Source organism: Erythrolamprus reginae, chromosome 2 (assembly GCF_031021105.1).
Source record: "Erythrolamprus reginae isolate rEryReg1 chromosome 2, rEryReg1.hap1, whole genome shotgun sequence".
In the NCBI taxonomy this organism is placed as follows: Eukaryota; Metazoa; Chordata; class Lepidosauria; order Squamata; family Dipsadidae; genus Erythrolamprus; species Erythrolamprus reginae.
In genome coordinates, this window is record NC_091951.1 from 97,972,216 (window position 1) to 97,985,122 (window position 12,907).

The window sequence follows — 12,907 nt, forward strand, 5'->3', positions numbered from 1 at the left end:
TTGTTACAGGTTGCCTTCAGGGTAACATGGAGATGGAGCCCTACCAGTGGGGTGGTCGGAGGGCCATTGGCTAGACCATTTGTGGGGAGATATAAAGATCTTTCTAGTTAGGAAGGAAGGAAGGAGGGAAGGAAGGAAGGAAGGAAGGAAGGAGAGATAGGGAAGGGAGAAAGGAAGGAAGGTGAGAGATAAGGAAGGGAGAAAGGAAGGAAGGAGAGAGATAGCAAGGGGAGGAAAGAAGGAAGAAAGAAAGGAAAGAGACGGGGAATGGAGAAAGGAAGGAAGGGAGGAAGGAGGGAGAGATGAGGAAGGGAAGAGGGAAGGAGGGAAGGAAGGAAAGAAGGAAGGAAGGAGAGGGAAGGGAGAAAAGAAGGAGGGATAGAGAAAGGGGGTGGAGGGAGGGGGAAGAAAGGAAGGAGGGATAGAGAAAGGGAATGGAGGGAGGAAGAAAGGAAGGAAAGAAGGAAGGAAAGAGAGAGATAGGGGAGGGAGGGGGAAGGAAGGTAGGAGAGAGATAGGGAAGGAAGAAAAGGAAGGAGAGAGTTAGGAAAAATAGGAAAGAAGGAAGGAGAGAGTTAGGGAAGGGAGAAAATGAAGGAAGGAAAGAAATAGAGAAGGGAGAAAAGGAAGGAATGATAGAGATAGTGAAAGGGAGGAAGGGGAAAAAAAGGTCTCTCTAGTCTCGACCTTGCTTTGATCCCCCTGGGTCACAGCAGACGCCCTCTGCTGTCCAGCCAGAAGCGTTCAGGGAAGGAGGAAGACAAATGAAGCTACTTGGATGGTGCAATTGGAGTCTCTGGGCAAGAACACACCCACCTGCCCTCTCCCCCCTGCTCTTACCTCCCCCAGGAGGGCCAGAATTTGGCATCTCAATGGGAAAACTCCAGAGTGGGGACACAGCTGCGATTGAAGGGGAGGAGGTACGACAAAGGTGAACCTCCCTGGGCTCAATGACAGCTCTCTTTTGGTTTGGCTGCCTGGACAGAACTCACCAGCTTTCAGAAAAAGCAGCAATTCCCCCCTCCTCAAATTACCTGGAATTCCCCTCCCTCCCCCCAAAATACAGGTGCTTCTTGTGCCACATCTGTTGCTACATTGTCTGCTTTTCCCTCCCCCTCCTTCCTCCTGTTGCCTTTCCTAACAAGGAATGACGGTCTTGGTATATTCAGGTTTCTTCCCATGTAGGATTTGGAAATTTCTGGCGACGTTTCGACGAGGTCCCACCAGTGTTCTCTCTAAATTTTTTTTGGGGTGGGCGGAAAAGTATAGTGTCTGAGCGGCAGTCCCTTCGGGACTGGGTGACACAGAAATAATAATAAAATTTCCCTCTCGGCTTCTGGGCAGGTTTGGAAAACTCTGAGTTGATGATGATTTTTAAGTGAGCGATTGCTCACATGCTCAGCTTAGAGGGAACTATGGGTCCCACTCGTCATCTTCAGGCTGGTGTTTCTGTCCTTGTTCTAGGGCGAACACAGTGAAACCTGAGCTGCCTTCCTTCTATAAATACTGGTGGCTGGGTGTGGTTTGATGGCTCAGCAATTGCCTGCTGTGTAGAAACTTCCTGGTGAGTCAGTGGGGTAACACCTGGGGTCGTTGATGTAGCTGAGGTATGCTGATTAGTTAATGGTTGTAGATTAGGCGTGATATCCTGAGTAGTTGGAGCTTGCAGGCTACTTGATTGTTTTGCAATGTGTGTTCTGAGTCTGGTTTCAGTTTTTATGGCTGGGTTATGTTTGAAGGCTGTTTTCCAGATGTCTGGTAGGCGGGAGGTATCATATATCATATATATATATATGTCAAACAATTAATAATTTGTACATATTAAACATTAGATAAGTAATGATAAAAAGAAGACAATAGGACAGGGACGGAAGGCACAGTGGTGCACTTATGCACGCCCATTACAGACCTCTTAGAAAGGAGGAGAGATCAATTGTAGATAGTCTAAGGTTAAAGGTTTTGGGGTTAGGAGTAGAAACCACAGAATCAGGTAGTGCATTCCAGGCGTTGATTACTCTGTTGCTGAAGTCATATTTTTTGCAGTCAAGTTTGGAGCGGTTGACATTTAGTTTAATGTTGGGGGTCCCGGCTGTCCCACCCACTCATTAGCATCTGCTACAGGTGAAGAATCGCTTGTTCTCGTGTAAAAGGAGCAACTCCTTGACCTGCTCTCCACCAATGCCCAGGAGGAGCCCTGCTCTCACCCCACTTCCCTCCGCTGCTCCATAAAATGCCATTTTGGGGGGGCTCTGCATTTCCGTGGGCTCACCTGGTTGGAGGGAATCAGGAATCCCCAGTGACAGGTGAATCTGCTTCTCTCCTTTGCAAGATTTCCTTGTACTTTGAACAACTGGTGGAGTTTCTGATAGGAACAGAGCCCACAGATTGTAATAGACTTTCAAACAATCGGTGTTCCCTGGCATAAGATTGCATTGCATCAAGTCTTCCGGTTTTTCTATCCTAACACAAGTCCCTGGAATGGGGGGGGGACCTTTTCTCTCCATTATTTAAGGTCTTCTTTGGTGTCTGGGAGGCTGGGGAAGAGGAGGGGGAAGCAAGGGTCTTCCCCAAAGCAGGAAGCCCTCACCTCTGAGCTTGCCAAGAGGGAGCAATTACAGCCCACTTGTCCCAAACTCTGCCGATCCAGCCCCAGCTCCAGGGCTCAGCCTGGGAATTGTAAAGAAAGCCTTTATCGTCTGCTTTCTCTTCAGGGCGTTCAGAAAGTGAAAGAGGAAGGACCAGAAGGAAAACAAACCTTTCACCTCCCCTTTTGAAGCAGCCTTACTGTTTAAATAGTCACCTTTAAGTCCGTTTACTTTGCAAGAAGAGAAATGTTGAAGAATCTCATGACTTGGACCAGGGGATAGATGGGGAACTTTTCAAATTTGCAGATGACACCAAACAGGCAGGAATAGCCAACACCCCAGAAGATAGGCGCAAAATACAGGAGGACCTTGACAAACTTGAACAATGGGAACTATCTAACAAAGTCAGGTTCTTCATTTAGGCAAGCAAAACAAATTGCACAGGTACAGGATATGTGGTACATTGCTCAACAGTAGTAACTGTGAAAGGGATCTTGGGGTCCTAGTGGACAATCATTTAAATATGAGCAAGCAGTGTGCAGCAGCTGCCAAAAGAACAACACAATTTATGGAATTCACTTCCAGAAGAGGTCGTGACAGCTGTCAGCCTTGATACCTTCAAGACAGGATTAGACAGATTCATGGATGCCAAGTATATTGATGGTTATTGAAACGGATGTCCATGTGCCGCCTCTATGTTGGTTGAGGCAGGCAGGATTCCATTGGGTCCCATTTGTTGGGGGTCAAGGGAAAGGGAGGGTCTTACCTTCTCTCTCTCTGCTCAAGATCCCCATGGACAATTGGTGGGCCACTGTGTGACACAGAATGCTGGACTCAATGGGCTTTGGCCTGATTCAACGTGGCTCTTCTGATGTTCTTATGTTCTTAATTCTAGGCTGCATTAACAGAGGGATAGAATCAAGATCGCATGAAGTGTTAATACTACTTTAAAATGGCTTGGTAAAGCGACACTTGGAATACTGCATTCAGTTTTGATCGCCACGGTGCAAAAGGGATGTAGAGACTGTAGAAAGAGTAAGAGAAGAGCAACAAAGATGATTAGGGGACTAGAGGCTAAGCTCTCAGACACGACTGATGTGAAAAAAGTATTGAGATCCAGGATTGCTTTTGAAGTGGCTGACATTCCTTTGGTGGAGATACCCTTAGAGATGAGCAGGGAAGGGAGGAGGCTGGTGAACTGTACTATGTTCTAATGCTTGCATAAGAATCACACCACGGTTCTTTCTTTTGATTCCCAGGTGAGACTTAGTCCCAGTGCTGCTCTAGATGCTAGAGTGGTGAATCTGTATACCTTAACATTCAGCGCAACGTGTACAGAAGGGCCAAAAGAAGCTAAACTCTTCGTTCGAGTTATGGAAACAAAGAGATTATTGTGCATTACTGACCCAGGTAAGAACGCTGCAGCTTCCTTGATTATGTTAGTCATGGCACATTCGACAAAAGATGAAAGTGCTTTTGTTCTGTCGAGCTCTATGGTAGAATCCTCCTGAAAATTCACAGGTACAAATTTCAGACACACACACATTTGAAAATTCAAAACAATGTTCTTTATACCGAAAATTCAAATAAACCAAGCCCTCTTTTGGTATAGCAAAGAGCACTTGTCTCCACACAAACTGGTAATTTGTACAAGTCCCTTATCAGTTCTGTGATACTTAGCTTGCAGCTGTGAGGCAATTCACAGTCCTTCTTCTTTCACAAAGTGACACACACTTTGCTCTGGTTTAATTTCAAAGCAGGGAAAAATCAGCACACAAAGGTCGAAGTCAGCAAGGCAGCCACGAAACACAACGATCAGATAATCCTCCACAATGGCCAAACCCACAGGCTGCTATTTATAGCAGCCTCGCTAATTACCACAGCCCCACCCAACCACAGGTGGCCTCATTTTATTTGATAATAATCTCTCAGTTGTTGCTGCCTATGCATCGCTCTCCGCATGCGTGGCTGTATCATTAACTCTTGTTCTGAATCCAAGGAGGAGCTAGAGAATTGATCTCCTTCTGAGCTGTCTGCCCCATTCTCCTCCTCCCTGTCACTCATGTCTTCTTGGTCAGAGGAGCCTTCATCAGCAGATTCCACCGGGAGCAAAACAGGCCTGCGGCATGTGGATGTCTCCCCCACATCCACAGTCCTTGGGGCAGGAGCTGGGCCAGAGCTAACCACAACAGCTTTAATGAAGAGCATTTTAACATAAGATTAGAGTGGAATTGGATTAGGTGGGGATTAGTCAGTAGGCAGTGGGATGCATTGGATTTTCTAACAAAATATTATTTTGACCAAGAATAGAAGAGAGAGTAGAATAGTGGTAATAGAATTGCCCAAAAGGTCTCATAATCCTGAAATGAAGAACTGTTCATCCCCAGTTTGTCCATGGCGCCATGTTCAATTCATTAGTATGTTATTTCCCACGCACCCCATCTCTCTTATATCACAGGATGGTTGCCTATAGAAGTCTCAGAGGATTTTCCGCCTGGAGAAACAATCTACACACCTGTCTTGAAGAGGCGGGGCGAAGGCACACTGACTGTAAGTACAGCGGGTGCGTGGGGAGCAGAAGTGTGCTTGAGAAAAGATCTGTGATCACAAGGAGGGACAAATCATTATCTTCAAAGGAGAGGGAAAAATCATGTGGATCATCTAAGATGAGGTGATCATCTGACGGGAGCTTGAGGGGCGAGTCTGATAGGGTGGGACTCAGAGATCGGGGTGACAAGTGGAGGGTATTGTCTATGCTATAATTGCCACATTATCTTCTCTTCCCACAGTTCACTGTTGAGGATTCTTCCTTACCTTTTGTTATAACTCCAGAAGGAATCCTGCAGGCACCTGCCTCAGGTTTCACTCGTGAACAAGCTGGCAAGGTAGGTGCTACTGTTTGCCCTGCAAGTATATCTGCTTAGCTTCCCTGTGAGTCCATTCAAGGCATGTTAGTCCTTGGCTCTCTGTCACAACCCAAACAATCCCAAGGAGAATTGCATGCCTGCATGGAGCTTCTGTTGTCTTGATCAGCATTTTGCCACTAGACCTTGATTTTCCCATTTATTTATTTTTATTTTTAATTATTATTAGAGTTGGAAGGGACCTGGTAGGTCATCTAGTCCAAACCCTTGGTCAAGCAGGAGTCCCTACACCATTTCAGACAAATGTCCATCCAATCTCCTCTTGAAAGTCTCAAGTGTTTATTTATTTATTTTATTTATTTATTTTGTCCAATACACAGTGAGGGTTTTAGTGGGTATATATCTATATACACATAGTAAAATACATGATGAAGGTTATGGAGGAGATACTCATAGTAAAATATATCTAACAAAGAATAGAAGAGAAGTTATAGGAATAGAACACATCAATGAAAGAATAGAAGAAGAGATATAGGAAGAGAAGAAAGGTATAGGAGATATAGGAGAGCAATAGGACAGTGGACGGAAGGCACTCTAGTGCACTTGTACTCGCCCCTTACTGACCTCTTAGGAATCTGGATAGGTCAACCGTGGATAATCTAAGGGTAAAGTGTTGGGGGTTTGGGGATGACACTATGAAGTCCGGTAATGAGTTCCACGCTTCGACAACTCGGTTACTGAAGTCATATTTTTTACAGTCAAGTTTGGAGAGGTTAATATTAAGTTTAAATCTGTTGTGTGCTCTTGTCTTGTTGTGTTGGAGCTCTCACAACCTCTGAAGCCAAGCTATTCCACTGCTTGATCGCTCTGACTGTCAGAAAGTTTCTTCTTATTTCCAGGTTGAATCTCTCTGGTCAGTTACCATCCATTATTCCTTGCCTTCTGGTGCTTTGGAAAACAGCCTGGCCTCCATGTCTCTGTGGCAGCCCCTCAAGTATTGGAACACTGCTATCATGTCACTCCTGGCCCTTCTCTTCACATGTCCTTCAAATGTCTTGTTGGACCTTTCTAATGGCAAAGTTCCTAATGATTTCAGAGAATTATCTGTTTCTAAGGCTTCTGTGGAGCCATTGGCCTATTCATTGGGCCTCTTGGATTCAACTAATCAGGGTGTCCAGCAAGCCTGGAAAACAGGGAAATCAGGGAATTATCAGGGAAATCAGCAGTTCAGGAAATATCAGGGAATTATCAGGAAATGCGTGAAAAAAAATGGAATAAATCAGGAGGAAAAAACCCGAACTATATTAAAATGTTTAAAAGTCAGGGAAAAATCATGTAAAAAGAAAACAGATTGCGCTGCCTGGCAGAGTCAAGTAAAAATGAGCAAAAATGTGGCAACAACTCGCTTCCTCAGCTACCAATATTTCTCCATGGCTTAGCCGTTTGGTATGACGTCATCTACGACTGCGCCTTAACTAGATCACAACTTACAGGGAAATGCCAGGGAAATATCAGAGAATTTCAAAATGCTTTCTCCTTAGATACCCTGACTAACCTTTCCTGTTTTGCCCCTGCAGACATTCAAAAGGAAAATTGTGGTCACGGATGCTGCTTCAAGACGTTGCGAAGTGCCTCTGTCTATCTATGTGAAGCCTGTTTACCATAACAAAGTCCATTTCGGGTGAGTTGGAGGAGATGGGGATAAAGATGTGGTGATATTTAAAGGTGCATGTTGGGTTGCCAGCAAATAGGTACGGCCCAAAACATCCTGTTTTTCCATTACAGTGTTCCCTCGATTTTCGGGGGGGGGGGATGTGTTCCGAGACCGCCCGTGAAAGTCGAATTTCCGCGAAGTAGAGATGCGGAAGTAAATACACTATTTTTGGCTATGAACAGTATCACAAGCCTTCCCTTAACACTTTAAACCCCTAAACTGCAGTTTCTCATTCCCTTAGCAACCATTTAGATTATTATTCACCATGTTTATTTATTAAAGTTTATTTTTAAAAAAATTATTAAAGGTGGATGAAAGTTTGGCGATGACGTATGACATCATCGGGCGGGAAAAACCGTGGTATAGGGAAAAAACCCCGCAAAGTATTTTTTAATTAATATTTTTGAAAAACCGTGGTATAGCCGTTTCGTGAAGTTCAAACCCGCGAAAATCGAGGGACCACTGTATATCCTTTAAAGGTATATATTACTACGTATGGCAGCAAATGGCACAGAATTGGAATTCAGAGCTGGACACCTGAAATCCCAATTAATCTTACAGTACAATCTCAGAATCCTCTGTGATATTTACTGATAGTCTTCAACATACGCACACAACTGATCCACAAATTTCCACTGCAAAGCAAATCTGTTGTTAAATGAATTTTGCCCAACTTTATGACCTTTCTTGCCACTCCTGTTCAGTGAATCACTGCAATTGTTAAGTTAGTAACAAAGTGGTTAAATGAATCTGGCTTTCCCATTAATTTGGCTTGTCAGAAGATCGCAGAAGGTGATCACATGACACCGCAACACTGCAACTATCATAAATACATGTCAGTTGCCAAGCAACCAAAGCTTGATCACATGACCACGGGGGTGTTGCAATGGCCACAAGAGTGAAAACTGACAGTCTCAAAATGGGGGTGAACAGTGCAGTCAGGCGGTAGGGAAAGCAAGTAGGATGCTTGGCTGCATAGCTAGAGGTATAACAAGCAGGAAGAGGGAGATTATGATCCCACTATATAGAGCACTGGTGAGACCACATTTGGAATATTGTATTCAGTTCTGGAGACCTCACCTACAAAAAGATATTGACAAAATTGAACGGGTCCAAAGACGGGCTACAAGAATGGTGGAAGGTCTTAAGCATAAAACTTATCAGGAAAGACTTAATGAACTCAATCTGTACAGTCTGGAGGACAGAAGGAAAAGGTGGGACATGATCGAAACATTTAAATATGTTAAAGGGTTAAATAAGGTCCAGGAGGGAAGTGTTTTTAATAGGAAAGTGAACACAAGAACAAGGGGACACAATCTGAAGTTAGTTGGGGGAAAGATCAAAAGCAACATGAGAAAATATTATTTTACTGAAAGAGTAGTAGATCCTTGGAACAAACTTCCAGCAGACATGGTAGATAAATCCACAGTAACTGAATTTAAACATGCCTGGGATAAACATATATCCATCCTAAGATAAGATATAGAAAATAGTATAAGAGCAGACTAGATGGACCATGAGGTCTTTTTCTGCCGTCAGACTTCTATGTTTCTATGTTTCTATAAACCACTTTTTTCAACGCTATTGTAAATTTTAAGGATTACTAAATAAATGGTTGTAAGTCAAAGATTATATGCACTGCTCAAAATGATGCTTTGTTGGCACCCCTAAAATTTATGTCTGCTCAATCATGCGTGGCCTCACACAGGGCTACTTACTACTAATGGAAATCCCAGCACATGAGGTCACCAACCAGTTGTCCATGGATCACTGGTGGTCCTCTAGAAAAGTTTGGTGATCCACAGCGCACCCTCGTGGAGGAACTACTCCACAATGACCAATGGGCCAATCCTGTGACTAGACCGATGAAATATGGGATTGTCCAGGATGCTTGTGGTGCGGCTGGAAATCTCTGATGTAGAGGAGGTATGTGCAACTTGCAACTTTACAGATGGTGAATGTGCAAGGAGTTGTTGTGGCCCCCCAGTGGCCTGTGTAGCTGGTAGCTGATCCAGACAGTGAAGAGACTGTTGTGGTGATTCGCCATCAGCCTGTGCAGCTGGCACCAGAGTCGGACAGTGAGGAGGCTGGAGAAGACTTGGTGTCAGAGACAGGGATTCAGCCAGGACCCTCAGAACCTCCAGAGTTTGTCATGAGTGCAGAGGAGCCAATGTGTGTGCAGGGTTGCCAAAAGGCAGGAATGGCTCCTGAGGAGAAAGACTATTTGGGAGTAAGACTTGGGATTAATTGGCCAACCCATATCCTATTTAACTGAAGAAAAGGACTAACCAATTTGCAGTAAACAACTCCGTTCATTCCCATTTGGCCTTTGCCTTGAAAACTGTCCGGCTCTTGTTTGAAAAGCGCCCAGTTTCCTGCAAATTGCTTCTGGGCATTTTGCCAACAACAGTAAGATTGAGTGGCTTATCTACTGTTAACAAACAGACTCTTGTTCTTTTTGTTTGGACTATTGTTGGCTGTTAAGAAGTATAATTAACATCTGTTGCTCCGAAAAGACTTTAAAAAATGGCTGCTAAGAAAATTAATTTAGTTTTTTTCCCCAAGTCTTTATTTTTCACATTTTGTTGTGATAGAAACTCTAGTTGTTTTAATTCATTTATTAATTGTTCATATTTTCTTTTTCTTTCTTTATTATATTTTGCAGTATAGGATATTGTTAATCCTCTTATGTATGCTTTAGTTGCATCCCACAAGTTCTGAGGGGTGGTGTCTGTATTTTTATTGATTTCAAAAAATATTTTTAATTCCTTTTCAATCCATTCTTTATATTCTTTCTCTTTCAAAATATTTCTATTCATTTGCCAATTACGATGTTTTTTAATATTTCTCATATAGACTTGATAACTTTAATTCACAAACCAGATACACCAAAAGAAAAAATTAAAAACTATAGACCAATATCTTTATTGAATGTAGACTATAAAATTTTTATAGCAATATATGCAGATAGATTGAAAAATGTGATAAATAGTAAAATTCACTCAGACCAAAATGGTTTCCTTCCAGGTAGACAAATTAAAAATAATCTTAGAACAATTATTAATGTATTAGAGTACTATGAGCAACATTCAGATAAAACATTATCCTTAATGTTCCTAGACGCTCAAAAAGCTTTTGATAACGTGAATTGGACATTTATAAAGATGCAATTAAATAAAATGAGATTCGGCCTCAAATTTGTTAATTTAATAGACGCTATTTACTCAGAACAAACGACAAAAATTATATTAAACAATGAACAATTAGAAGCGTTTAAAATAAATAAAGGAGTGCGGCAAGGATGTCCCATATCACCTCTTCTTTTCATTATGACTTTAGAAGCACTCTTAATAAAAATAAGATCAGACCCAAAGATAAAAGGTTTAACAGTTAGAAAAGAGATATACAAAGTCCAGGCCTTCGCAGATGACTTGACTTTTATAATGGAAGATCCGTTAGTCACAGCACCAAGATTAATCCAAACAATAGAACAATATGGTAAGGTGGCAGGTTTGAAAATAAATAAAAATAAAACAAAAATTATAACTAAAAACATGAGTAAAATACAAGAAAGTAATCTAGAATGTATTACTGGAATGCAAATAGTTAAAAAAGTAAAATATTTGGGAATATGGCTAACAGCCAAAACAATAACATTAAAAAATGATAATTATATAAAATTAATTAATGAAATTAAAAAGGATCTAGAAATATGGAACAATTTAAAAATATCATTTTTGGGAAGAATTGCTACGATCAAGATGAATATCTTACCTAAGGTATTATTTTTATTTCAAGTGATCCCAATTAATCCAGGGGCCAACTTTTTAAAAAACTTAACAAATGTGGTTAAAAAATTTTTATGGCAAGGGAAAAAGGTAAGAATTAAGATAAATATGTTAGAAGACATAAAAGAGAGGGGGGGGTTTGCGCTCCCAAATTGGAAATTATATTATCAGGCAGCCGCTTTAACATGGATTAAAAATTGGATAACTTTAGAGGACATGAGAACATCAATATTAGAAGGACATGACCTCATGCTTGGCTGGCATGCATTTGTGTGGTATGATAAAGATAAAAATCATTCTTACTTTAAAAGACACACGCTGAGAAAATACTTATTTGATGTCTGGAAAGACATAAAGAAAAACCACTTTTTAACAATTCCAGATTGGGTTACCCCCTTGGATGCAATAATACATCCAAATTCCATTAATGATACAAGAAATATAAGATATAAAGACTTGTTAGACAATCAAATGAAATTGAAATCTAGAATTAAACTACAAGATGAAGGGATACAAATTGATTGGTGGCATTATGCACAGATTAGATCCAGATATCAGAAAGATAGTACACTCTACATATTTAACAAAAGTAAAAACCTGTTAAGTGAGTTAATCACTAAAAACCATAACAGAGTAATTGGAAAAATATATAAATATTTGATTACCCACAAGAATATTGAATTAACATTAAAAGATAGTATGATACATTGGTGTAGAAACATAGGTAAAGAAATTGATTTAGATACATGGGAGAAAGTTTGGATGTGTAACTGGAGGATGACAAAATCAGTTTCTTTGAAAGAGAACCAAATTAAAATGTTTTATAGATGGCATCTCCCACCAAGTAGATTAGCAAAAATGTTCCCAAAGACATCACCTCTGTGCTGGAAATGTAAGAAAGAAATAGGATCCTACTACCATCAATGGTGGACATGTAATAAAGCTAAAATGTACTGGAAAATGATAGAAAAAATGACAAAAGAAATTACAAAGCAGAAAATAGATTTCACCCCGGAGTTTTGTTTGCTAGGAATTACTAACCAAAATTATAAAAAAGAAATTTTGTACTTGATTATACATATTTTTACAGCGGCAAGGATTATATACGCGCAAAATTGGAAAGGGGAAGATATCCCCAAAGAAGAGGGAGTTATTGCAAAAATATTAGACTGCGCGGAAATGGACATGATGACAAGACGCTTGAATGAACAGGAAGAAACCAAATTTTACGCAACATGGAACAATGTTTATGAATGGATAGATAAGAATAAAAAAATAAAGAAAGAAGAGTAGCAATAAGTATAGATATCTTAGATGATTTTTCCTTATTAAGATTTATATTAGATCTAGTTTATATAGATAGAATAGAAATTTGTTTTTCCTAAAGATTTTTCTTGACTTGAAATTAATTAGAAATTTTTATATGACATTAAATTTTCTTACCAGATATTTTTTGTATTAGTAGTATTGAATTAGATATTCAATTGTGTATTCCTTTTTCTGTATCTGCAATTATACTTTTGAGAAGAGCAGGGATGATACATCCCTACATTGTATGTTAAATGTTTGTAAGTTTGTATGTCATTTTAAAGAAAATTAATAAAAATATTTGGAAAAAAAAAGAAAATTAATTTAGTAGTTTGTTAATAAATAAAACAAGAATTGTTGGACACTGGTTGTGTTGTGTTCCTTGGTCTGGCAGTTGGGTCAGAAACGGAGTAGTGTAGCCCTCGCCGGCCAGAACAAGGTAATGGTGCTGTTGTGGCAATGGGTGGTGGTGGCAGTGCAGGCAGGCCGAAGCAATGGGTGTTAGCAACCCGTGGTTCTTTCATCCCCCTGTTGTGGCTTCCTGTCTGCTGGTCCCAGCCCTCGCCCTCCCCTCCCAGTCACTCCTTGCCTGGTCTGAGAAGGGAATGGCGTCCAGGGTGGGAGCAAAGCTTCATCTCTTGCTGGGTC

The 12,907-nt window shown here is 41.0% G+C and overlaps 1 protein-coding gene across 2 annotated transcripts in view; it reads left to right on the forward strand.

Annotated features, from left to right (window-relative positions):
• CDHR4 (cadherin related family member 4) overlaps window positions 1–12,907 on the forward strand; it is a 73,017-nt gene that overhangs the window by 28,338 nt on the left and 31,772 nt on the right. For both annotated transcript variants that reach the window (XM_070738795.1, XM_070738794.1), the window contains 4 exons: window positions 3,845–3,995; window positions 5,044–5,135; window positions 5,375–5,470; window positions 7,027–7,130. In XM_070738795.1, coding sequence (XP_070594896.1) covers window positions 3,845–3,995; window positions 5,044–5,135; window positions 5,375–5,470; window positions 7,027–7,130 — 443 coding nt within the window. The remainder of the gene's footprint in view (window positions 1–3,844; window positions 3,996–5,043; window positions 5,136–5,374; window positions 5,471–7,026; window positions 7,131–12,907) is intronic.